This window comes from Dromiciops gliroides, chromosome 4 (assembly GCF_019393635.1).
Source record: "Dromiciops gliroides isolate mDroGli1 chromosome 4, mDroGli1.pri, whole genome shotgun sequence".
Taxonomy (NCBI): domain Eukaryota; kingdom Metazoa; phylum Chordata; class Mammalia; order Microbiotheria; family Microbiotheriidae; genus Dromiciops; species Dromiciops gliroides.
This window is the reverse complement of record NC_057864.1, coordinates 194,534,017-194,561,952: the sequence shown is the minus strand read 5'-3', so window position 1 is coordinate 194,561,952 and position 27,936 is coordinate 194,534,017. Positions and strand designations below refer to the sequence as shown.

General features: G+C 39.8%; 1 protein-coding gene across 1 annotated transcript in view; it reads left to right on the top strand.

Annotated features, from left to right (window-relative positions):
* Positions 1-415: 415 nt before the first annotated feature.
* MARCHF10 (membrane associated ring-CH-type finger 10) overlaps positions 416-27,936 on the top strand; it is a 194,675-nt gene continuing 167,154 nt past the window's right edge. The window contains 3 exon segments of the mRNA XM_043964422.1: positions 416-468; positions 2,939-2,989; positions 9,628-9,734. Of these exon segments, the coding sequence (XP_043820357.1) occupies positions 9,645-9,734 (90 nt within the window). The 5' untranslated portion in view covers positions 416-468; positions 2,939-2,989; positions 9,628-9,644.

The window sequence follows — 27,936 nt, the reverse complement described above, 5'->3', positions numbered from 1 at the left end:
AGGGATGTAGGCTCGGGCCAGGGAACCAGGTTAGGTCTGAGCTAAAGGCCCCCCCTTCCCTCTCCTCCCCTTATCCTCCCCCTCCCCCTTCTTTCTGAGCATCGCGCAGCCGCATTGGGATCGCTCCTGGACTCGCGACCCACAGTACAGTCCAGGCTGCCCCAGTACGCGGAAGGAGGGGTGGTTGCTAAGGAAACGGGAGGACGCCCGGCAGCCCCGGCTGCCGCCTCCGCCTCGGCCTCCGAGAAGGCCCTGCAGTAGCCGCCGTTTGCAAGCAGCCCTGAGGGGGGAGGAGGAGAAGGAAAAGGAGGAGGAGGAGGAGAAGGAAGAAGAGGAGTAGGAGAGGGACTGTCCCCTCCCCCCTGCGATTGATGTGCTGTGGACCCCCACCCCCGACACACCCGAGCCCACCCCGCCCCGCCCCCGCCCCTTAGCCCCCCCGAGTGGAGAAAGCGCAGCATCGCCCAGGTAACCACCCGTCTCGGCTGGGAGGCCAAAGTCATTCTCCCCGGCTTTTCAACTTGACCTGCCTCCCCCAGCCCCATGGTGACCCCGGGGCCCCGTTAAGTGGTTGGTTTACGGTTTGTTTGTTTGCCAGGCAGGGATGGGGCAGTCTGTTTTAGATTGGGCCGGGCCGTTTTCTCCTCCGCTAGGGTAAAGGACTGGCATGGGGCGGGGGGGGGCGGGGGGTGGCGGGGAAGGTGCCCGACTCCTCTCAGCCAATCAACCCCGCTCCCTCTGGGCTTTGGGGGAGGGGGGGGGCGCGGCCAATCCGCCCTCTGAGGAGAAGCCGAGGCTTCGCATGGAATCATGGGAACGACAGCAGGCAGCCTGGGGTGGGGGTGGGGGTGGGGGTGGGGGTGGGGGTGGGGGCTTAGATTGGCTCATGTCAACCCCTCCATTTTTCCGAAGGGGACATTGAGGCTCAGGGTGGGAAAGAGGCTTTCCTAAGGTCACAAGTCTGGTAGAGTAGCAGAACTAAGGTGCCAAGTAAGATGGAGGTTGTCAAACCTGTTAAGTATGAGGATGAGGATGATGACAACACTCAAGATTTAAGTATAGGAGAGGGTGGCATATTAACCAAGCCAGGGCTGCTGTTGAACATTGTACTCTTGTGGGGTCAAGGAAGTGAAAAAGTCTCACAAACTGCTAGTGTGGAACACTGGCTCCAAATCCAGTGGGTTTTTCCCCCCATGATATCTCTCCCCACCCTCACCCCCCATATACCCCTACCCCCCTCTGCCAGCTTCACTTTCTCAGGGTTGGTCCTTGATAAACTGAGTTGTGGTTTGATTGAAGGGGCCTGGTGTAGTATAAAAAGCATCCGAATTCGAGTAAACACTTGGTTGGAAACATAAGCCCTTTTCCAGCTTCAGTTTCCAGATCCGTCAAATAAATCTGGGCTGGACCAATTTATCTCAACTGGCCATATCAGCTCTAAATGTATGCGCTATTTCCGGGTTCCACACTGGTAGCCTTCCGCCTTCTGTAATTCTTCTACCTCTTCCCTGACCCCAATGAGAGTATGATGTTTAACGGCAGCCCTTCCTAACTTGGGAAACAGGCCACCCTTTCCTATACTTTGAGTGTTATGTTCTTACCCTCCTCAGCCTTGTCCTTAACAGGTTTAACAACCTCCATTTTACTTGGCAGCTTATGTGATACTTTAATTTCACAATTATACACAGTCATCATTCCCACCATCTGGGTTTGTTGGCTCTTGTGCGGAGGCCTCCTTTCTCTAGTAGTTCTACAAATAAAAGGCAAGTAAAGTTACCAGAAAATTACTATGGCTGTTTGAGATGCATTGGTGTAAAACTTTGTAGGAGGCATTTCTAATTGACACGTTGTTTTACAATCCAATTTTACTGGAAAAGTCAAATGACCCAGTTTTCAGTATACTCTGCCACCCTTGCCCAATATGTTTTCAGTTCTTCATTTGAAGATCCTGGTCACTCAGCATTCACCAGGTAGGACTGTAGAGAGAGGGATGTGAACTTTGTACCCCAAGTCACTGGAATATTTCCTGTCTGTGTGATACATATCATGTATATTTAAAAAGAGATGATAGCATCAAAGTTTCCTGTTATCTTTATGCAAGTATAGATTACAGAAAAGAGGGAATGAAAAAGATGATTAGTGGTTACTCTGATTTTGTTTCAAAGGAAACCTGGTTTTAAGGGACATACTTAAATTTACACTTCCTTTAGGAGTGCTATTTTATATATGAGAACATAATACAAAAACAGAAGACAAAAACTTTATATTTTTTAATGCCCTCATTATTTCTTCTGAGAAATGTGCCGGTAGACAAGGGCAGAATATGATGAAAAGATTTTTTAACATGATTGTAATGTATAACCTATATCAAATTGTTTGCTGGCCTCAGGACGGGGAAGGGGAGGGTGGGAGAAAAATCTGGAACTCAAAAAAATATCTCTACATGTAACTGGAAAAATAATTAAAATAAATACATTTTTAAAAAAAGAATATGATTAAAAGGGACACAGAGAACTGAAAGACATTATGTTGGCCAGGTTTTGTATTCTTATTCAGAGAATAGGGAATTTAGCACTAGAGAGGGTTACATATGTCATAAAGTTCTTAGAATCATCTTTATTGAAATTTCATAGGTCTGTAGAATATTGAGGATGGGAACAGTCATATGCTCCCTCTTTCAGTTAAGGAAGAACTCCCTCTCCTTTCTCCCCTCCCCTTCCCTTTCCCTTTCCTATTTAGCATGAAGTTGATCACTTCTAGCTCAGTAGTGTCATCAGAGATTAAAAACGATTGTGCCTACTACAGTGAGGAGAGTTTTCAATTGAAAAACAGTTGAAAAGTGAGGAGTAGAAAGAATACAGAACTGCTCTTCTGAAAATATAGACCTCTTCGGCATCTTATCAACTTTTTATTTCCCTATCCTTCCATCTTTGCTCAGGATGACTTCAGATGGCCTTGTGGCTGAATAAGACAACGAGAGCTGAGATCAGTGAGTTTACACATTTATCTTCTATGAATACATTTCCGAGAAGTCACTTTGGTTTATTGTTCATACTGAGTCAGTACTTCAAACTTTTATGTGGAATGTGAGATTCTAATGATACTGTAGAAACACTGATAAGGAAATGTTCATTAAGCTATGAAGACTTCCTAACTTCAAGATATATCTGTTTTGGTCTGGAATAGTTGTTTAATCTTACAAAATATATATGTATATACATACACACAGAAGAAGCCATGGTGCACTGGATGTAGAGCTGACCCTGACAGAACTGAGTTTAAGTCTGGTCTCTGACACTTTGTAGCTGTGTGACCCTGGGTAAATCCTCTTGGTGACTCAGGCAGTTATTTCTAAGAGAAAAAAATTGCAAAGACTAGTTTTTAAAAGTATGTTGTGGGCAGCTAGGTGGCATAGTGGATAGAGCACCAGCCCTGGAGTCAGGAGTACCTGAGTTCAAATCTGACCTCAGACACTTGACACTTACTAGCTGCATGACCCTGGGCAAGTCACTTAACCCCAATTGCCTCACCAAAAAAAAAAAAAAAGGTATGTTGTTTTGTTTAAATAGAGATGTGGCTGGGCATAGTAGATAAAGACTGGCCTCTAAGGAGAATTGTGCCTCTAACACAGAGTAGTTCTGTGACCCTATCCCAGGTCCTAGGCAGCTCTCTCAGATTCCTGAGCAGGTACAGATCTGCTTTGGGATATTCCACATCCAGAGCTCCCTGCTCCAATGAAATGACAAGTCTGATTAAATTGAAATATGTACATGTTATGTGTATATGTATTTGTGTACCCATATATATACAGATACAAAAACCCTATATATAGTATTATTGTACTTCTAAACATTTTATAGTAAAATGTGATTGAATGAAGTTGATGGGAGGAAAATAGACTTGTAGGCAATTGTGAAGAGCCCTTTATTTGGTAAATGATTGTGAAGTCAGAGATAACTACAGATGATTTGAATAATGTGATTTCTCTCATTGAAAAAACTTATTTCACTGCTCTTCATTTAGAAGTCTCCTTGAGATAATTACTACATTAGGAAAGTCACACATAGATCAAGTGGCAGAGTCATTTTTCTATGTTTCTTTGATAATTAAAAGAGTAGCACTCAACTAGATTTTAGGTTCTGGTTCTCCTTAGTGACTTATAACATATTTTCATGGGAGTCCTTAGCTTTTCTGCTTGATTAATTTTCAGTGAACAGGGTTCTCTAAGAGTAGTATCACTATCAAAATATTATTTTCTGTCTAGATTTCTGCTGTATACCAAAATGCATAGGTTTGACAAAGGGGAAAAAAAAAACACAGAAAAGCATCATACTATACATTGGTTTACAACCATGTTAAAAAGAATAGAAAGAATAAAAAATAATAATAATAACTTAAAATGAGTTAAACAGGCTGTCAAAGTACTCAGGAGACCCGATGAAAAGGCTAAATAAATACACCTAAATTTACTTATAGATTGTTGTTTCAGATGAGGGAATCTCAAAAGACCAACTTTCTACTCAGTAGAGATTTAGGGCTAGATAGATCATAGCTAGCATCATGTATGGAAAATAGTCTCGGATCAGTTCAGCTTTTTCCCTACTATGCTTGGTTATAATTCTTATGTGAATTTAAATTCTTAGTAGATTCTGGCTTCAACAGTAGAATAACTGTAACAATTCACTATTCACATTGACGAAGTTGGTACCATTCAGTTTTATTTCCCACCATGCTGGAGATATGTGGTTTTGGGGATTGTAACAAGTGTACAACAAAATAAAGTAAGTTAGAGGGGAAAGGAGGATGGCAGCTCAGACAAGTGCTAGCCTATAAATCAGAATATCACAGCTAAGATGAGATCTTCACAGCCAGAGCCCTAATTAGGGTGGAGCAATAAATGATTTAGAGGGCATCAAAAGCACCTTGGAGGAGCATTTCCTCCTCTGCCCAGCTCAGTTCCCAGCCTCACCTTTCACTTTTGGCATCTTCCCCTGATGTTCTTCCTCCTCTACTCCAGCCTCCTCCTGGTTGAGTATTTGTCCTCTTGGGGACTTGTGCTTTCATCAGGGAAGAAACTAAGGTTGTCTCAAAGTTGGTTTCTGACTGCTCCATCTGCTCCCTGCTACTCTACCTCCTAGCACTTGCCTTGGGCATTTCTTTCCTTATAGACTTTAACAGAGGTAAGCCTCTTCCTTCATCACTTTGCCCCATGGGAAAATCTTGACCATTACTGGTTCTGTTCACAACCATTTTATTTGCAATACAAATTTTGAATCAACTTTGAATCAACAGTCAAGCCCTTTCCATATGAGGGAAGAAGGCAAGCCTATGAGGCAGGGTTATACAAGTTTAATTCACATTTTACGGGTGAGGAAATAGTTTAACATAGATTAAGTGATTTGCCCAAGGTCACATAGTTGATTGCCTAGTTCTGAACTCAGGTCTCAAGACTCTAAACCCAGTGCTCCATGCTGCTTCTCAATTGAATTATTTCACCCTTAAATTTATTTAGTAAGCAAATGTTTGTTGAATTTGTACTATGCAGGAGGGAATGTGCTAGGTGTTATAGAAAATAGTATAACCAGAATCTCTGCTTTCAAGAAATGTATAATTCATTTGGGTAGAAAAGACACATAATATGAGTCAATATATAAATTCCAAATACAGTGGTACAGAGAATAATTGGTATAGAAGTTCAATGGAAGGAGTGATCATTATCAATTGGGGTTCTCAAGGATGTCTTTATGGAGGAGGTAATGTTTGAAACAATGGGTGGTATTCAGATAGGCAGAGAGGATAGGGAAAAGCATTTTAATTTAAGGATGGGGGCTTGAATTATTGTATTTTTTATACTTTCTCATGTTTTTTAGAGAAAAAACACACTTGGGAAAATTGCTTCTGAAAGAAACCATTTTCCCATTTTATTTCCTTTTTTCCCCCAACCAAGAAGTCATCCATTCAGGGGGGTATTTATACTGTCCTTCTGCCCTACTTACATAGCATAGCATTGTCACTGTTCTTTGAACTTTCTGCATTGAAATGACAGCAATGACTGAATTTTCTGCAAATTTAACTGCAGTTGAAATATTGCATGAGATTTGGGCATCTTATTTAATCAATCATGGTAAATATGAACTTCATGAGTCTAGCATAAGACAAGGGAGTGCCTTATAACTGGCCTTTAAATATTTTCAGAGGAATTATATGTAATATAACATGTGATATATAATTTTCTAGATTGCAATATACAAATATTATATATATACTTTATATATGAGATATATTGTACATATATTTATATATTGTGATTATTATGACTATGTATTATAATATACAATATCAGAACAAATTAATGAATAACAAATTCTATAGCTAAGTAAACCTTTCTACTATACCTCTTTAGAGTGACAGTTTCAAAGTTTAAAGTTTTGTCATTTTTTTTGTTGCTTGAACTATCTTTTCATGAAGTCATAATTAAATTATTTTCTTTATAAACTATTGCCTCCAAAATGAAAGCTCTATATGATGTCAAGCTTTGGGAACTAAAGGAAAAATAAAAGATTGTTGATTCCCTTTTTGCCCTCTAATAAGAAGGAAGCTATGTTTTATTATAAAAAGAGAACCAGAATGAAACACATTTCAAATTAAGTTTGAACTCTTAACACCTTTAGGGATAGGTGACTCAATCCAGGTGCAACTTCAGTTTTTTAGGGCACTGGGAGACTGTAGATATGCAATGCAAATAGCTATTCCATACCCCTGGGATTTCCCATAATAGCTTGGGTATTTTTATCTGCCTCCTTTTTCTCACATAGAGGCGTAGTTCTGCCCAAATAGCAAAGGGGGTTGGAGAGGTCTTTATTTTGTAGTTAACAAAGAATAAGGTGAAATTTTTGCTTGGTGGATTCAGATTCAGAGTTAAACCACCGAAGAGAAAATCTTGAGGTTTACTCACTCAATCAGCAAGCATTTATTAAGCCCTTAATACTTAGCAAATGCTATTCTAATCCATGATGATACAAAGAAAAAAGTGACAACAGTTTCTGCTTTCTAGGAGCTCTGCCCTTGAGAAGCTTATATTCTAGTGAGAGATGCAGCATGTATATATGTTGTTATACACATACACACAAAGTAGATACTAGGTAGCTTTAAGAGGGGAAAGTAGCCAGGGGGGTGGAGGTGGGGGTAGGGCTGGGGGCCTAAGAAAGACTTCCTCCAGAAGATGGTTTGTGCCATGCTAGAAAGTCTGAGATTCTAAGCAGGGGGAGGGGGGTGGGGGTGGGGGGAAGAAGAGTAGGGTAAGGTGCACTTTCCAAGAATGACATAGAGAACTAATACAGATGGTTAACATATGACCTCTTCTTCCATGTACTCTGCAGTTAACCAGCCAGGCCTGGGAAGAAGGAACTGTGCTCAGGGAAGTGACTATAGCAATAAGAGAAAACCTTTTCCTTTTTAATTATGGTCCAGATGGGGCTAATGGAAAGAAAATCATTAATGGTTTAAGACAGTGTGGCAGGAGGTCTCTGGTGTTCTGCCCCAGGAATCAATGCTTTAGCCTTTCCCTGTGCTGTTTAACATTTTTTATCGATGACTTAAGGTATAGATGGAATGCTCATCAAATTTGGAAATGACACAAAACTCAGAAGGAGAACTAACAATGGATGAGAGAATCAGGATTGAAAAAGATCTTGACAAACTGTGTACAGCATGAATTGCATCTAATAAGATGAAGTTCAATAAGGATAAACCCACGTTTTACCCTTGAGTTTAAAAACACACACACACCCCCCAAGCTTCACAGGTGCAGGATGGGGAAGGCCTGCAGTTTGTCTAAAAAAGCTCTGAAGGTCTTAGTAAACTGACTGCTCAATATGAGTGGGATGTGTGATACTACAGTCCAAAAAACTTGTGCAGCCTGAGCCACATTAACAGATTCCAAACTTGTATTTTCCCCTAGTCAAACCACATCTGGAATAAAACAAAACAAAACAAAATAAAAACCATTTAGTCCTGGGCACCACTGTTTAAAGTCATCATCAATAATCTGGTAAGGTTCTAGAAGATGTCAGTCAGGGTAGTGAAAGACTTTGAGTCTACATTGTATGAGAATGTGTTGAAGGAAGTGGACATGTTTAACCTGGAGAATTCTCTGGGAGAAATATCTTCGAATATTTGAAAAGCTTACATGTGGAAGAACTCTCTTTAGCCCCAGAGGGCAGAACTGGAACCCATGGGTTAAAGGTGTAAAGAGGCAAATTTAGGCTTGAAATCAGGAATAATTTCCCAAAAATTAGAACTATCCCAAAATGGAGTGGGCTAAGAGGTGGTGGTTTTCCCCTTATTGGAAAGCTTTGGGCAGTGGTTGGTTGGTTGCTCTCTAGATGTGTTTTAGTGGGAATGTCTTTTGGATTAGACTTCTCAGATCCCTTCCAATGCTCAAATTTTGTAGTTGCAGTCTGGGAGAAATATTCACTATGTGTTCACTTCTCCCCTACTCTGATCCATTGTTTTTATACAGGTAAAATCTAGTTAAACTGAACATCCAGGACAGTCTTGAAGGCGAAATGAAGTTGTAAAAGGGAAAAGGGAAAGAACTGGGGTGGGGGGGGAGGGAAAGGCAGTTCTATTCCTCTGAAATGCATGATAGGGATCATAGTTTGGGAAAGAGAGAAAAGATGTTGATGAATGATTGAATACATTAAATGGCCACCAGCTAGCCCTTCTTGAGTCACTGCCTCAGCCAGCTGTGGGATAGAATGGAAAAGCATTTATTAATCTTTTACCATGTATTACCATATATTACCATTGGGGGAAGGAGAGAAGGAAGATTACAAAGTTTTTTCTTTGTTGCTAGTTTTGTGTAAAAGTTTTACTTGGGAATGACAGCACAAGAATGACATTAATATAATTAATTTAGATTAAATGAAACAAAAATTAGTTTACATGAAGACATGTCTGGCAGGGGTATTTTGCATTTCTACAGCAACATTTTTATGCGTGAAAAGCTCTCTGATAATTGGACATGTTATTTATTTGTCAAGATTCCATGACAACAGAGTGAGCAGCTAAACACAACTTTCTATGGATCTTTAAGTAGTTATAATTTTGTAACTTTGGTCAGTGGTTATTTACCTTTTCTAGGTTTCTCTTTTTTCTCCCACTGAATCATGCATTAGTAGATGTGTTTTCTTTCTTATCATTAGACAAGTTCATTGGAGCTAGCTGGTTAGTATAACTGCACTATTCATGGTTGGAAAGGTCAAGAAAGCATATGGGTGTCAACATGGGCACAAGGCATCCCTTCTTCTTTAGTATCCTAGGTTTAAAGCTGGAAGGGACCTCAGAGGCTACTTGAGCCCAGTCCCTTCATTTTGCAGAGGAGGAAACTAAGGCACAGAGAGATGAAGTGATTTTCCCAGGGTCAGTCCCTCGGGCAATGAGGTAGAATTCAAAACCTCTGACCCCAAATCCTTCCTACTATACCATGCAGCCTCCCTAACTTCCAAACAATAGCAATTAGATCAATTATTTTTCTTAAAAAGCAATTATAGTAAGAAATTAAGGACACCAGTATAATAAAATACCATATTTTAAAGGATTTATTTACTTACTTTTTGTGTGCAGGTTGGGGTTAGATTTTCATGATGCACGAAGCAAGGGACAGGCAGAAATTTGTCAGTGATGCTCAATATCTGCGGGATATGCAGCACAAGGTGGACTCCGAGTACCAGGTACATGAATAAATCAAGTCGCTACCTATGCGCTTTTTGCAATAATAATGTAATGTTAATGTGTGATCAACTGTTCTAGCATGTTGGGGTGTAACTAGATGTATTAGACTGTGAGAAGGTATGAAGGAGTTAACATGGAGGGGACCAAGGATGTAGTGTTAGAACAGTGCAAGAGGGACCCAGGTTGTAAAGTTAGTGGACTTGGGTTTGAATTCCTCAGTGCCCCAACCTCATCTCTGTGTTGGTGGTGTCAGCATCAGGAGCCAAGACGACAAGATGAGGAAAGGCAGATTCAAGGTTCTTCAAGGAGCCCAAGAGAAGAGCTACAAAAGCCCAAGGGGAGCTTCATGGGGGTCTCCACAAAGATGAGAAAAGGACTTCCAGCACCAGGAGCTGTGAGCTACTCCCCCTTGCCATGCATGCTCTCTAAATAAACTAGTGGGTGAATGTGTCACAGACTTTTGTGGGAATGTCTTCTTTATTATACTATCTTAGTAAATAGATACCCATTCTCTTTTTAAAATATATTTTGTTAAGTATTTCCCAGTTACATTTAATCTGGTTCAGGTCTCACTCAGGAGAATTGCTGGAAGAGAGAGATAGAGAGACAGAGGGGGGAAGAGAAAGGGGGAAAGAGAAGAGGAGGAGGAAGAAGAGAGAGGGAGAGAGAAAAGGTGAGAGAGGGAGGGGGAGGAGGGTGGGTGATTCATGGGAACTAATTCAATATCTCTGGGCTATATGCAACTCTCTAAGACTATAACTTGCAGAAGAGGTGAAAACTAGCATTGGTAGAAGTTTTCTCACCTAGGAGTTCCCAATACTAATGATATAGGTCCAGTTTCTATCCTTTCATAACCCGTATTATATGGAATATTTCAATAAATACCGTTTCTAAAAGCTAATTGTCTGGATGCCCAACTGATATCAACTGATAATCATACAGGGAAACAAACCAGTTGAGACTTATAAGCTATAGTATAAGAAAAGTCCTCTACTCTTTCCACCTCTACCTACTAACACTAGAGTCTAGAGGATGTTTAGTGGTTATCTAAACTGGCCAGAAACTCTGAGGGTCTTCCCCTCCCAGGCTGATTCTTTTGTGAAGGCAAACGAGGTAATCTTTTGCCTCTATTCTGACATAGCCTTCAGTTTCTGAATAGGCATTGCCTCAGACAAACTGAGACCTGGGAAAGACCTTAGCTTAAAAAGGCCAAGGTCTCTCACTACATGGGAGGGGCGGGGGGGGGGGGGAGTCGTCTCCAGTCATCTTGATCTATATCTTGCCACTGGACTCTGGTGGCTCTAGAGGAGAGAGTGAGGCTGATGACTTTACACAGCCCTGCCTCACTTAAATCCAGTTCACTTGTAAGTCAAGACATCACCCTCCTGATGATGTTGGGCCCCTTCAAGAATGAAGGATGAAAGGGGGCAGCTAGGTGGCACAGTGGATAAAGCACCGATCCTGGATTCAGGAGGACCTGAGTTCAAATCCAGCCTGAGACACTTGACACTTACTAGCTGTGTGACACTGGGCAAGTCACTTAATCCTCACTGTCCCACAAAACAAAACAAAACAAAGAATGAAAGATGAACAGCAACAACAAGCCCTAGGGACCTGACCTGACAGTGCCAGTGGAGGTTAGGAGAATTGACCTGAGCATGTACTGCATGTGTGTGGGGATAGTTGGAGATGAACATTAGGCTCTTCTTATTCTCAGGAATCTACCAGAGAGCATTTTCACCTGGGACTTTTGTTATTGGATAACCTGGTTTTCAGGATTTTTTTTCTTCCTTTTGTTTTAGATTGCAGCTATATAGAAGCCAGTTTTCTGATGTTTTTCCTTAAAAGTCAGACCAGTTTCTTTGTCAGAATGCTTTTTGTTTGAATGCTTATGTGAGTTATAGGAAGGCAAAGCAATGAGCATTTACTAAGCACTTACTATTTGCTAGTAATGGCACTGATACCCCTTAACCCTACAGTACTAACACCAGAACCCCAGAGAGACATAGCAGCCATCTAAACTCTGGGGACCTGACCTGCTAGTGCAAATGAGGGTTGGGAGAGTAGCCCCAGAACATGGACCAAACTAATATTAGTGAGAAAGGATATGATCTTTTCAAATATAATTATATAAAGATGTATATAAGCTTATATATATTATTTAGCAAACAATCAACAAGTATATGCCTGCTATGTGTTACATATTGCTCCGGGTGCTCCGGTTACAAAGCGAAAATTAAAACAGTCTCTCCAGTATTAATTCATTTTCATTTACAGAGGAAGGAGAACACTTACAGTTTTAAGAATCCTAATAGCAGAATGTCCCTATACATTATAAAAAAGGTTATAGGGACTATACACCAGACGTCATTGAATGCATAGTTTAGTTGGCTCTAGCATATGTACACTTCACTTGTTGTTAGTGAGCTGGACAAAAATAGTCCCACTGAATCTTGTACAGAAATGATTCCTGCTATTTCTTAAAATAAGTTAAAGTGGTAGCAATGTTTTTTCCAGGTCTGCATGTTAATAGCCAGAGGGAAAAGCAAAACCAATCTCATGTTATATTGAGACTTTCCCTTTTGGTCACTGGGTGGGACTCTTGAAGAAAAACAAGAGGAAATAAACATTTCTTTGGCATGTTATGTGCTATTTCAGAATCTGGCAAATAGTATATAATTATGTGCCATCTTAGAATTTAGTTATACTACTCTAGGCTGTTCTTATAATCTTACTGTCTTTTTTTTGTTGTTTACCCCCCAACATACTAGAGTAACTTGAAGTGGAATTTAGCCATTGATGTTCACCACAAAGCTTGAAGTTGTACTTAATGCTTCAGAATTATTTTTTCTTAATCTATCAAAATTTCCTGGGATATGGGACTCTGATAGGTGAGCTTTCAGATTATCTTGTCTGGAAACAGGCCTCTGTGCCATTTCCCAGACATCTCTACATGATGCTAACTCCATTCTAGCCATTATCCCCATCTCCTCCTCACTGGAACCCTGGACGCTACTGCCCCTGGGTCCCTGGGCACTGAGAGGTGAGCTTTTGCCATATCTTCTCCAGAACCAGGTCTCCTCCAAACTGCCTTTTCCCCGGCATCCTTTATTTATTGTCTTTTACCATTGGAATATAAGCTCCCTAAGGGCAGTGGCGATCTTGCTTACTTGTATTTGTTTCTTGTTTCCCCAGTGCTTAGCTTTGTAGCTAGCACTAGTGCTAGGTAAACATTAAGTGCCTACTTAGTAAGCACTTCATAAATTCCCTTTCTCTCTCTTCAGTATGTTCAGAGTTAGAGACCTAAAAGTATCATCCACTCTCTTTCATCTGTCACTTGACAGCCCAATTCCATCATGTACAAATCAAAGATCAGGAAGACATAAACCCAAATGGAGAAGTTCAAGAGTACTTTACCCAAGAGTTGGAGAACCTTAGCTTCGACTCTCATTTTTCAATTGAGGAAACTGTGGGAGACAGGTTAAGTGATTTGCCTAAGGTTAGAAAGCTAGTAAGTGTCTGAGGTCAAATTTTAATTCAGGTCTTCCTGACTCCAAGCCCTCTCCACTACCTAGCTATCTTGGCACAGGCTCCCTTTTGTCTGAAATGCACTTCTTTACCTCTGCCCTTTAGAATTTTTACTTTTCTTCAAAGGGCAGGCCATGCACCACCTTCTATATGAAGCCTTTCCTGATCTCCCCAGCTGCTGGTTCCTTCTTCACAAAATCATCTTGTATATCAGTTAATCAATCAGCTAGGATTTATTAAGCACCTGTATGTCAGGCACTGTGATCTTATTTTGTTCAATCAGCAGAGAGTATGTACATGCTGTCCTTAGTTACAGTGTACGTTCCTCTAGAACAAAGATACTTTTGTCTTTGTATCCCCAAACCTAGCTGAGTGTTTGGTGCATGATAGGGTCACCATAAATACTTATTGAATCATTGATTGATGAGAGTAATAAAATGCTAAGTGGGAATTTGTTAATCCTTATAGTGAGACAATGAAGTTAGAAAAATGATAGAATATTTTAAAAAACTTCTCTCAACCTTTTGATTTCTTTTTGTTGTTGTTCAGTTGTTTCAGTCATGGCCAACTCTTCATGACCCCTGTTTGGGGTTTTCTTGGCAAAGATACTTAGAGTGGTTTTGCCAATTTCTTCTCCAGCTCATTTTATGGATGAGGAAAATGAAGCAAACAGGATAAAGTGACTTGCCCAGGGTCACATAGCTAATAAGTGTCTGAGGCCATATTTAAACCCAGGTCTTCCTGACTCCAGGCTCAGGATTCTATTCACTGCACCATCTAACTGCCATATCTTATCCATTTAAAGTTATTAACTTTAATAATAATTTAAACCCCAAACTGGGTGTTATAGTATGTGAATTCCTAAGATGAGGTGTGGTGATTAGAATTGGAGTTTAGAAACCCTGGGTAATGACATGAGGGAGAGGTTATCCATGAAGGCTATAGGTGATGGCTTCTTTGGTCATGACAGTCTCAAGAATAGAAAAGTAGGAGGGAGCCATATTATGAAGATCTTTGAGTAGAAATCAGAAGATTTTATATTTGATCCTTCAGGTGATAGGGAGCTGCTGAAGTTTATTGAATGGAGGGGGCAGAGATAGGTCAGATTCGTGCTTTAGGAAGATCAATATGACATCCATGAGGATGGACTAGAGTGAGGAGAGACTTAAGGCAGGGAGATCAACTGGCTGGTTATTATAATAGTCCAAATGTGTGGTGATCAGGGCTTGTCCAAAGGTGGTGGAAGAGAAGAGAAAGGGAATTTACATAAGAGTTGTTACCAAGGTAAAATCAGCAGAACATAGGAACTAATTTGATAGGGGGTAGTGAAAAGGAGTAAGGAGTCAGAGATGATACCTTAGATTGAGAGCATTAGGCGACTGGGGAAACAAAGAAAAATTCAAAACACCCCTCAGTTCTATGCTTCCACCATGATGATGGTGAAGAAGATTTAAGAAAGAAGGGTGCTAAGAATTCTATATGTTTTTAGACTCTAGAAACACTAACTTAATTATAGGTACTCTAAATGTGAGATCTTTGTTTCATCCACAAATTGACATTGATTGGAAAAAATAAACCATGTCATTATTGGTATTTCAAGATAAATGAAAGCAAAAGACAAAAGGAAATTGCAACAAATGGAAGGATGGCTTATATCCTTTCACGAGACAAACAAAAGAGTTAGCAGAATTATTGCATTGCGTGACAAAAGGCAGCAAGAAGTATTTCAGAGGACACTGAGGTTTCACCTTGCAGTGCTCATGATTTGAGCATGAGCAAACTGTGATCCCATGACAACTATGAAGATAATTACAACTAATACGGCAACATCTGTTGAGCTGAGGATGACAAGGGAATAATTCTGAGAAGACCTTGACAAAATTCTCTAAACCAAGTAAACATATACTTTGATACTCATTGACATCAGTGTACAGGTGGGCATTGTTAGTGGGGAAGGGGGAAGGTAAAGAGTGAAAAATATGTTGGAAAATGTATTCTAGACTTGGGAAATGAATGAATTTAATGGCTTGTAGACTGCTTGAAATACTCATGCATATATAGACAGTTCTCACTCTCTGTAAATTTGCATTACTTAAATTCCCACTCCCCTGTGAGGGGGCAGCAAGACCCTGGCTCTGGCTTTTGGTGGCAGCAGCAGAAAAACCAGGGCAGTATCTTTTTTATTTTTATTTTTTTAACAAAGTTTATTGTTGCCTGAAGTATTTACATTATAGCAAATTTCCCTGCTTCTTCCTACTTGAATCTTTGCCTTATAACAAATAAAGCATGTAAGCAAATCAATTGACATCTAGTAGCTGAATTTGACAACACTTTATATCATATTCTGTCCTTCATCCCCATTTTTCTTTTTAGTGAAAGTAAGGTGTGTTTTCTTATTGATTCTTCAGGACCAAGATTCATCATGACAATTAGAGTTCTACTGCTTTATAATATTTTATAATTTAAATGTTTGTAGTCACTGTGTATATTGTTCTTTTGGTTCTGTGGTTCTACTTTTTTTCCTGCATCATTTCATATGTGTTTCCCAATGTTTTTTCTTATTTTTTCATATTCATAATTTCTTAGGACCCAGTAATATTATATTATATTCATATATTGGAGTTTTTCAAGAGGCAAAATGGCCTAATGGATAGCAGGCCAGCTTAGGGGCCAGGAAGACCTGGGTTCAAATCCCACTTCTCACATATACTGGCTGTGTGACCCTGAGCAAGTCACTCCATTTCTCAGCGTTTTAGGCAACTCATTAAGACTTTCAAGTTGCAGAAAGGTGGATAAAGCACTGGAATTGGAGTCAGGAAGACTTGAGTTCAAATCCTGCCTCAGATACTTCCTAGCTCTGTGACTGTGGGCAAGTCACTTCACCCTGTTTGCCTCAGTTTCCTCGTCTGTAAAATGGGGATAATAAAACCATCTACCTCCCAGGGTTGTTGTGAGGATAAAATAATATTTGAAAGGGCTTAGTACAGTACCTGGCACATAATTGCTACTTAATAGAAATACTTATTCTCCTGGGACCTCTGCTCTTATCTTTTGTCACTCAGCTTGATGATCTCATCAGCTGTAATATATTGTCATCTCAAGCAACCAACAGGCATTTATCAAGTGCTTCCTTTGTGCCAGGTACCATAAGTACCATGTACTGGGGATACACAGAGAACAGCAACATGGTCTCTGCTCTCAAGGAGATGACATTCTAATAGAAAAGGCAGAGATAGGAGAAAAGATGCACAGAGAGGTACATGCAAGACCTCTAGGAAGCAGACATAAGTTTGCTTTGAATGAGATGGATGAGCCTTGTTGATTCTCCTTATACCCTATCTCTTGTACCTGTCCCCTTCTCTCTACTCACACAACCATCATCCTAGTCCAGGCTCTCATCACCTCCTGCTTGGATTTATTGCAGTGACCTTTGAACTGGTGCTCCCTAAGTCTCTTCCTTCTCCCATCATCTGGGTAGTTGTCAAAGTGAGATTCCTGTAGCTCAAGTCTAACTGTATTAACTCCTTGACTTATGAGTGACTATTGCATAGGATCTGATGCAAATTTCTGTTTAGCATTTGAAGGCCTTCACAACTGGGCTGCTTCCTATCTTTCCAGCCATATTATACATCCCTTCATGAATTCTATGGTCCAGCCAAACTAATCTTTTTGCTGTTCCTTAGACACAACATTCCTTCTCCCAGAATAATATCTTTTTTTGGGGGGGGTTAGGATTTTATTTTCCCAAGTTACATGTAAATACAAATTTTGACATCAAAAATTTTTTAAAAACTTTGTATTCCAGGGGCAGCTAGGTGGTGCAGTGGAGAAAGCCCTGGCCCTGGATTCAGGAGGACCTGAGTTCAAATCTAGCCTCAGATACTTGATACTTATAGCTGTGTGACCCTGGAGAAGTCACTTAACCCTCATTGCCCCACAAAACAAACAAGAAAGAAATGATCTAAACAAACAAAAATACCCACAAGAAAATCCAAAAAACTTTTGTCTTGCAAATTCTCTTCCTCCCTCCCCTCCCTACAAGAACTCAAGCAATTCAATATAAGCTGTACATTATCAGTCATGCAAAACATTTCCACATTAGCCAGGTTGTGGAAGAAAACAGAAAATAACAAAACTTCAGATAAAGGAACTAGCAAATAAATAATTATGCTTCAATCTGTATTTAGACACCATCAGTTCTCTCTCTGTAGATGGACTGCATTTTTTATAGGACCTTCAGAGTTGAATTGGACCATTACATTACTGAAAATAACCAAGACATTCACAGCATATCATCTTATAGTATTGCTGTTATTTTGCATATAATATATTTCATGTTGCATCAGTTCATGTAGGTCTTTTTGGAATTTTCTGATAGCATCCTGCTCATCATTTTTAATAGTAAACTACATTTATATAATACTTTAAAGAGAATTTCCTTACAATAAACCCATGAGGTTAATTCTTTCAAGAACCATAATATATACAATTTATATAGTACCTTATACCTGACAAAGAATTTTCTTCACAATAGCCCAGCAAAGTACCATACATTTTATCATCATCAATCAATTCTCATCATCATCATCATCATCAATATATCCTCATTGTATCAATCAGTCCCCATCTTCATCAAATTATCCACTGAAAGATTACGCTGAAGTTTTGCTGGGTAGGTGATTCTTGGTTGTAATCCCATTTCCTTTTCCCTCTGGAATATCATATTCCATGCCCTCCGGTCCTTTAATGTAGAAGCTGCTAGATCTTGTGCTATCCTGACTGGGGCTCCACAGTACTTGAATTCTTTCTTTTTGGCAGCTTGCAATATTTTCTCCTTGACCTGAGAGCTCTGGAATTTGGCTATAATATTCCTAGGAGTTTTCCTTTTGGGATCTCTTCTGGAGGTGATTGGTGGATTCTTTCAATTTTTATTTTAGCCTCTTCTTCTAGAATTTCAGGGCAATTTCCTTGAGGGTATCTTGGAAGATGATGTGTAAGCTCTTTCCTTGATCATGGTTTTCAGGTAGACCAATAATTTTCAAATGATCTCTCCTGGACCTATTTTCCAGGTCAGCAGTTTTTCCCAGAAGATATCTCACATTGCCCTCTATTTTTTTTATTCATTTGGATTTGCTTTATTGTGTCTTGGTTTCTCATAAAGTCACTGGCTTCCATTTGTTCAATCCTCATTCTTAGGCAATTATTTTCATCAGAGAGCTTTTGTGCCTCCTTTCCCACTTGGCCAATTTGACTTTTCAAGCTGTTGACTTTTTTCTCATGTCTTTCCTGCTTCTCATTTCTTTTTCAATTTTTTCCTCTACCTCTCTAACTTTATCTTCAAAGTCCTTTCTGAGCACCTCTATGGCCTGAGACCAATTCGTATTTTTCTTGGAAGCTTTAGATATAGGGGCCCTGATGTTGACATCATCCTCTGAGGGTGCCCCTCAGTCTTCCTTGTTACTGAAGAAACTTTCTATGGTCCTCACCTTTCTCTGTCTGCTCATCTTGCCTTTCTTTTACTTGACTTTTAGCTCCTTAAAGTGGGGCACTGTTTCCAGGCTGCAGTATCCCAAGCTTAAGAAGTCCCAGGTGGTATGATTTAAGGAGAATCAGGTTCTTCACTTGCCTGGCCTGTTCCCTGGTCCTTAGATGACCCCAGACCAACTTGCTAATCAACCAGCTTTGGGTATTGTGGTTGTTAGCTCTGATGAGCCTGTGCCCCTTCCCCACCTGGGCCACTGCTACTCGAGCCTACCTCCTGGTTCTCAGCAGGGGTGTAAAATCCAAATTCTGCCTTAGCACCAGCTTAGACCCCTGTAGTCTCCCCCCTGCCCAGGGCTCAGCCCACTCACCAGACTATGAGCTCAGTTCCAGATGACACTGGCACTTCAGCTGATTCAGAGGGTCTAGGGGTCTCCTTCTCTGGTGAGGCCTTCCTGGGACTGGATCTGTGTCAGGGTGACTGTGGGGTTGGGCTTGACTCTTGTATCAGCACAGCAGCTCCCTCCTTCTGACCTTCCAAGCCATTCTTAGTTAGAAGATAATTTCAGCACATTCTTCTGTGAGTTTTGCTGCTCTGGGCATTTTCCTATGGCATTATTTGGATGTTTTTTGGAGTGATTGTCGAGACTGGATTTTTAGCAAAGCTTTGCAATGCCTGTCCTGAGAAGCCCAGCCCCAAAGCTGGCTCTCTGAACTAGCATAGAGATGTTCCCCATCTGTCCCCCTCCTCTTGAAGGTGGCTACTTTGCCTGAAGACTAGCCAAGGGAATATTTCCTGCTTCTTCCTTCCCTACCTTTTCTGGTCCCCTAGAGAAGGGGACAACTGGAGAGAGGTTCTTTAAGGGAGAGGATAACTGAATAGTGTGGTCTTTCTCCTTCATCCAATTATCAAACCATCCATCAATCAGTCATCATCAATATTATCATCTTACATTACTCTTGCCTCTGCTTCAAATTTTTTTCAGTTACTTTTGTTAACTGTTTCCCTCCATCCTATTCCCTTCCCATGATATTTACTCTATTTTCTATCTTCTTCCACCCTATCCCTCCTCAAAAAGTATTTGCTTATGACTGCCCCCTCCACAACCTGCCCTCACCTTCTTTCATCCCTCCCTCCTTATCCCCTTCCCCTCCTGCTTTCCTGTAGGGTTAGATAGATTATTCCACCCAATTGGGTGTTTATGTTATTCTCTCCTTGACCAACTCTCATGATTTAAGGTCTTTGAGTCAATTGTGATGAGTGTAAGGCTCATTCACTGCCCCACTCCTCTCCCACCTCTATCCCCACTCCATAAGCCCTTTCCTGTTTCTTTCATGTGGGATTTCACCCCATTCTACTTCTCCCCTTTCCCCTCCCCCCAGTACAATACTCTCCCCCTCAATTTTACTCTAAAGATGTCATCATAGGGCAGCTAGGTGACACAGTGGACAAAGCACCCACCCTGGACCCAGGAGGACCAGAGTCCAAATCTAGCCTCAGACATAAGACACTCACCCACTGCTCAACCCTGGGAAGGTACCCAACTCTGACCACCCCACAGAAAAAGATAAAAAACAAATATGTTACAGATATCATCCCTTCATAATCAATTCCCACCCGTGCCCTCTGTCTAAATTTATTTCTATCATCTGTTCTAATACTGAAAAATTTCTTATAAGCTAGACATATCATTTTCCCATGTAGGAATGTAAACAGTTTAACCTTTTAACATCCCTCTTTTGTTTTCAGGGCCATGAAGGTTAAGTGACTTGCCCAGGGTCACACAGCTATTAAGTTTCAAGTGTCTGAGGCCGGATTTGACTCAGGTCCTCCTGAATCCCAGGGCCATTGTTTTATCCATTGCACCACCTAGCTCTGCCCCTTTAGCATCCCTCTTAATTTTCTTTCCTGTTTACCTTTTTATGCTTCTCTAGGTCTTGTATTTGAAAATCAAATTTTCTACTCAGTTCAAGTCTTTTCATCAGAATAGCCTGAAAGTCCTTTTTTTCATTGAAGTCCCATTTTTCCCCATGAAAAGATTATACACAGGTTTGCTGGATAGGTGATTCTTGGTTGTAATCCTAGTTCCTTTGCCCACTGGAATATCATATTCCATGTCCCTCTGATCCTTTAATGTAGAAGCTGCTAGATCTTGTGCTATCCTGACTGTGGCTCCATAGTACTTGACTGTTTTCTTTTCTTGCTGCTTGCAATATTTTCTCCTTGACTTGGAGCTCTGGAATTGGCTATGATATTCCTGGGAGTTTTCATTTTGGGATCTCTTTCAGGAGGTGATCAGTGGATTCTTTTCAAGTTCTATTTTATCTTCTGCTTCTAGATATCAGGGCATTTTCCCTAATACTTTCCGGAAAATGATGTCTAAGCTCTTTCCTGATCATGGTGTTCAGGTAGTTCAATAATTTTCAAATTATCTCCTGGATCTATTTTCCAGGTCAGCTGTTTTTCCAAGGAGACATTTCACATTTCCTTCTATTTTTTTATTCATTTGGATTTGCTTTATTTTGTCTTGATTTCTCATAAAGTCATTAGCTTCTGTTTGCTCAATCCTAATTTTTTAAGTAATGGATTTTCTTTAGAGAGCTTTTATGCCTCTTTTCCATTTGGCCAATTGACTTTTCAAACTGTTGACTTTTTCATGACCCTCCTGTATCACTCTCCTTATTTTCTTTCCATTTTTTCCTCTACCTCTCTTACTTTATCTTCAAAGTCCTTTGTGATTATTTCCTTGGCCTGGGACCAATTCATATTTTTCTTGGAAGCTTTGGATGTAGATCCTGATGTTTGCTACCATCTTCTGAGGGTGCACCTTGATCTTCCTTGTCACTAAAGAAGCTTTCTATGGTCTACATCTTTCTCTACCTGCCCCCCTATTTCTTGGCTTTTACTCCTGCTTAAGTGGGGCACTGCTTCTAGATGTACTGTCTCAAGCTTCAGCAGGTCTAAGGTGTACAATTTAAGGAGGGGCAAGGTTCTTCACCCACTTGGCCTGGTTCTCTGGTTCATAGATAACCCCAGGCCAACTTGCTAAATAACCAGGCAGCAAGATTTGTGTGCTGTGGTTGTTAGCCTTGACGAGGCTGCACTCTCCCCAACCTGGGCCACCACCACTCAAGCCTACTTCCTGGTTCCCAGTAGGTATGAAACATCCAAGTTCCCCTCGTGCTAGCAGAGACCCCTGTAATATCCCCCAGCCAACCGCTCAGGCCCCTCACCAAGACTGTGAGGTTAGTTCCAGAAGATGCTGGTGCTATAGCTGATTCAGAGGCTTTGGGGGTCTCTTTATCTGGTATGGCCTGCTTGGGACTGAGTCTATGTCAGTGCGACTGTGGGGTTGGGCTCCACTTCTGCTCCAGCATAGCAGTCTCCTCCTTCCGACCTTCTAAGCCATCTTTGGCTGGAAAATGATCTCAGCCTATTCTTTTGTGGATTCTTCACAATATCTTTAGACAGGCTGTCTCTATGTCCTCAGTATTCACCTCCTCACCTCAGTCCCTCCTTCAAAGTTCAGCTGAAGTGCTGCTGCCTACATAAAACCTTAGAGATAGAAGAATGGCAGTAATAGAGTGCTACTCCTATAGTCAGAAAGACCTGAGTTCAAATTCAGACTCAGACATTTACTAGTTATCCTGAGCAAGTATTTAATCTCTGTGTGCCTCGATTTTCTCAGCTGTAACATGCAGATCATAGTAATATCTATCTCCCAGGGTTATTGTGAGGGGATCAAATGAGACAGTATTTTTAAAGCACTTAGCACAGAGCCTGGCATGTAGTAGGTGATTAATAAAGGCTTCTTTCTTTACTTCCTTCTGATTCCCTCAGTGGCTATTGCTTTCTGTTCCCCCTTTGCCCTCAAAATTATCTTGTAGTTTTTTTGTTTCCTTCTACTTGTGGCATATGACACGCTTCCTTACAACATTCCCTTTCCTTTCTCCATGCCCTTTGAACTGGCTGTCCCAAATTCGTGGAAATATGTTCCAGTGCCTTAGAATCCCTATGCGCTCCAGAAATCAACTCAAGTGGCACCTTTTACATGAAACCTTTCCTTATTACCCAATTTCCTATGCCCTCTACCTTATATTTATTTTTATTTATTTTGTATATACTTAGAATGTATATATGTTGTCTCTCTTGCCTTGAGGATGGGAATTATTTCATTTTTGTCTTTGCCCCAGCACCTAGCACAGTGCCTAGGACATAGTAGGTGCCTAATAAATGCTTATTTTATTAGGTATTTCATATGTCCTTACACCCCCCCTTTATTCTTTGCTTAACAAATTGCTTTCTATATAGGGGTAGGGGTAAGGGATATATTCAGAAATTAAGCTAATGTAAAAACAAAAGATACTAGTAATTTTAAAAAGAGAAGATAAATTCCTTGAAACAGGAACTGTTTGGTTTTCATCTTTGTGTCCTCAGAACCTAGCACTGGGCCTGGCACAAGTAAGTACTTAAAAAAAAAATGTTGAGTTGTTGATTAATTAACTATTGGGAAATAGAACAATATTGTTTCCTTTCTTCTGAAAAACTGGGGGAAGTTGCTGGAATTGGTGAGCCTTGAAAAAATATTACCATCAAAATAAAATATACTTTAATATAATAGGCACAAATATGGCAGCTTATTGATGTGGGAGTTATATCATAAGAATTAGCCATCTTTATGTAGTTTGATCATTTTCATTATCATTGACAGAGGAACCACTACATTTGCAGCCTAACTAACCCCATCAGGCCCCTATTTCTACTTGAAGAAGTAGAAATGATTGAGAAGTAAAAGTCAAGACATACATTTTAGGACCAAACCATATACATGTTAAAGAAATTCAGGCCCAGTCTAGCACAGAGCACTGAGTGACCATGGGAGGAATGATGCCAAAAGAAGGGGAAAAAATCATATGGATGATATTAATATCCATAAAAAAGGCTATTGATCCACATGCTTGCTTTTTCATTTTTATAAAATCCTGATGAGATTGATTAACATGCATGTTGAGGGTTTCCTTGATGATAATATGAGAAGGGAATTGGCAGGATTTGGTAACTAATTCTCTACAACAGACCACATTTACAATCACTTAATTTACTGAAAAGTACAGAGAATTCATGTTCTTGCTGTTTGTTTGTTGATCACAGAAAGGTATTTTACTCAGTAGAGTAAAATACAACCTTAATAAAAGCTCTCCTCCAACAAAGAATCTCTTATGCATGCGTTAGATCATAGAGATCCCATAATAAATGTAATTGAACTTTGTTAAATGGCCCTTTCATTGTCCAATGAGACTTTTAAAAATTCCTCTAAGAAGATGAATGGTAAAATATTAATAACCACATGTGAAATTGCATGGCATAGTGGGGAAGCTATGTGGTTTACAGTGGATATAGCAACTGGGCCTGAGTCAGGTAGACCTAAATTCAAATCCAGCCTCAGAAACTACTGCCTGTGTGACCCTGGCAAGGCACTTCACCTCTGTCTGCCTCAGTTCCTCAACTTTAAAATGGGGATTATAATAGCATCTACACCTCAAATGTTATGAGGATCAGAATAAGACAATAGTAAAGCACTTAACAGAGTACCTGCACATAGTAAGTGCTATTAAATGTTATCTATTATTGCTATTACTGATAAAGAGTCTGATCTCAGAAGTCATAAAGACTTGAGTATCATGTCCAGTTCTGACACATACTGGCTGTGTCAATCCTTGACAAGTCAGTTGACCTCTCTCAGTGCTCTAGGGCAACTTCTTAAGATTATAAATTTCAGAGAAAATGCTCATCTGTATATGCTCCCTACATAGGTTCATTTAAAAAAAAGAAGATTGCTCCAAATCACTAATAATAAAAAAATGGAAGCAAAGCACCTCTGAAGTTTCACTTGTACTCAGCAGATTGGCAAATATGACAAGAGGGAATAGACAATGCTGAGGAATTTTGACAGGAACACTAATACACTGTTGATGCAACTGTGAATTGTTACATCTATTCTGGAAAGCAATTTAGGATTATGTTTTTTAAAAAAAGACAAAAAATGCCCAGATTCCTTTGACTTAGAGATCCCACTGCCAGTTAAACACTTCAAGAGGTCAAAGTTAGAAACAAAGGTCCCATATTACATGAAAATATTTATAGCAGCACTTTATATAGTAGCCAATAATTAGAAACAGAGTAAATGCTCATTGATTGGAGAATGACTAAACAAATTATGGTACATTAATGTGATATTGCTGTACACTAAGTGGTGATGAAATCTGAATAATTCAGAGCAACATGGAAAGACTTATATGAAGGAGAAGGAGGAATCAAAGATGACTCCAAAGTTTTAAGCCTAGGTGATTGAGAAGATGGTGATAACATCAAGAGGAAGAGAAGTTAGGGAGGAAACAGAGTTTTTTTTATCAGTTAAGTTTGAAGTGTCATCAGGTCATCTTAGTGTAGATATCCAGTAGACAATTCTAAATTTCAGCAAAAACAACAAAAAAGACATACCAATTCAGTATAAATAGAAAACCAGAGAATTAGGGGAGCATCTCAACAGTTCCATAAGCCTGCCTTTATTGTCATATTTTTTTTCCTACTGTTTAGTAGAACTTTAAATGCAAAAGAGGAAGGATCAGTGTTTAAATAACACTTGAAAAGTTGCTTGGCTGTAAAAAAAAAGTTAGAAAGAATTAGAAAATATCTGCCTTTCCACTGTTCTGTCCTCCTACTCATGGAATGATATGAGGAGCTAGAAAGAAAGGGAACAGGAGGAGTTTGGAATCATCCCTTTGACTTTGTTCAGTATGTGAGTTAATCTGTCTCCCCCTCCTCCTCTTTTTGGCAAAGAACTATTGAAGCCACATATATTCTTAGAGATAGTTTTCAAAGGGCACTTAGTCCACAAAAATTCTATTCATTTCTACAAACTTCGATTGGCCTTTCCTGCATTTATTGATGCTATCTCCTCCCTCTTCCTATTCATCTGCATTTCCTTCTTTTGCTCATCTTAACAGTAAATTAAGAGAACATGAGCATCTGTCTTCAGCAAATAGCTATACACTCAGTGCTCCCCATAGACACAGATTCCAATTAAAAAATCAACAAAAAGAGAATAGAAAGACTTAGCCCATAATTAGTTGAATTTCATTAAATTCATTGCCCAATTTCTTTTAGGCTTACCCTGATTTCTTATAGATCCAGTGACATGGACCATGACTAAATATGCATTTTACATTTAAAAAATGAAAATAAGCTTAATTTTGGAACAAAAGAGAATTGTTTTTCCTTTATGGACAGAGTCTCCTAAACCTATTTCTTCACAACCAAGACAAAACATAGTCTTGCATCTCTATCTTGGAAATTCATACTTTTACTTAGAGGCAAAATTTTCTCCATATTGTTGGTGTGAATGATCCTGACATAGACTAAAGGTACAGGTCTCTAACCTGTGTGTTTACATGTTCTGAATTATAAGTCATTGTTAATTTTTGTTCACATCTATCTCTTTGGGGAAGCTAGGTGGTGCAGTGGATAGTGCCAGCCTTGGAGTTAGGAAGACTCATCTTCCTGAGTTCAAATCTGGCCTTAGACACTGTGTGACTCTGGGCAAGTCACTTAATTCAGTTTGCCTCAGTTTCCTCATCTGTTAAATGGGCTGGAGAAGGAAATGGCAAACCACTCTCAGTATCTTTGCCAAGAAAACTCTAAATTGGGGTCATGAAAAGTCAGATATGACTGAACATGAGCAGTACAAGACTCCCCTAGTGGTCCAAAATTCCATTATGGGCTGCTTCTGCTAACAGAGAATGAAAATGTAAGAAAGGTATAACTTATAATTTTGAGAGTTGCTTAAGGATCACAGAGGTTATATGGCCATATAGCTGGCAAGTATCAGAAGGAAGATTGGAAACCTAGGAACTAAGGCTTCCTGACTCTGAAGTATAGTACTCAAAGGACATGGATTTTCCTAAGGACAAGCATCTTAATCTTTTAAAATCAATGCTGTTAGGTTTTGTAAAATGTCAGGTTTAATGGAGAAGGCTTCTTTTAGTGGTTTCTTTATTTTCAAATAAGCTTTCTTCACTATCACAGAAGATAACTATTTCTGATATGATACTACAAGGAATATTTTGACAGTGGATTCTTAATAATTTAATTAATATTTCTATTTGGGGATTGATTTTTATAATGATACAAAATGACCTTGATCTCATAAGAAATGTATGGGTTATTTCTCAGATGTTAATTTGATAAAGGAAGCTGTTATTCAAATGCATAATTAGCAATTTATTAGAACAATAACTTCATCAAAATAAGTAATTCTTGGGGGCAGCTAGGTGGCACAATGGATAAACCACCAGCCCTGGATTCAGGAAGACCTGAGTTCAAATATGGCATCAGACACTTGACACTTACTAGCTGTGTGACCCTGGGCAAGTCACTTAACCTTCATTGTCCTAGGGTTGGGGGGGGGGAGGAAGTAATTCTTTTGATCTAGCTCTGTGGGCCAAAAGAGAAAAGAGTTAAGGAGAGAGATGTTTGAAATGTTATATTGAATGATAGATGTTAAAAGAATATTTATGGATATATTACACCGAAGGCCATATGGCATCATGAATAGAGCAACCTCATCATTCAACTAAAACTTTCCAGTTATGTCTCAGTTGCCAAATTTCATGGTCTTTTCTCAGTCCTTATACTTTTAAACTCTACTCTGCCTTTCATATTGTCCAGCATCCTTTCCTCCTGTCTACTCTCTTCTCTCTAGGTTTTTGTGAAACTATTCTCTCTTGGTTCTCCTCCTAACTATCTCATCATATCTCCTCAGTCCCTTTTGCTGATTCATCATTCATATCATTCCCCCTAACTGTGGCTGTATCCAAAGGTTCCGTCCTGGGCCTTCTTTTCTTTTCTCTTTACATTCTCCCTGTTGGTGATCTCATCAACTCCTATGGGCTTAATTATCATCTCTTTGCTGATGATTCACAGAATCACATATTCAAGCTGTTTCTCCCCTCACTGTTAGTCCTATATCGCCAGTTATTTACTGGACATTTCAAACTAGATGTCCCAGAAACAACTCATACACAACATGTTCAAAACAGAGCTCATTATCCACCCCCCAAAAAAAACCATTTCCTCTTCCAAACTTTCCTCTTTCTGTTGAAGGCACCATAATTCTTCCAGTGTCACAGTGA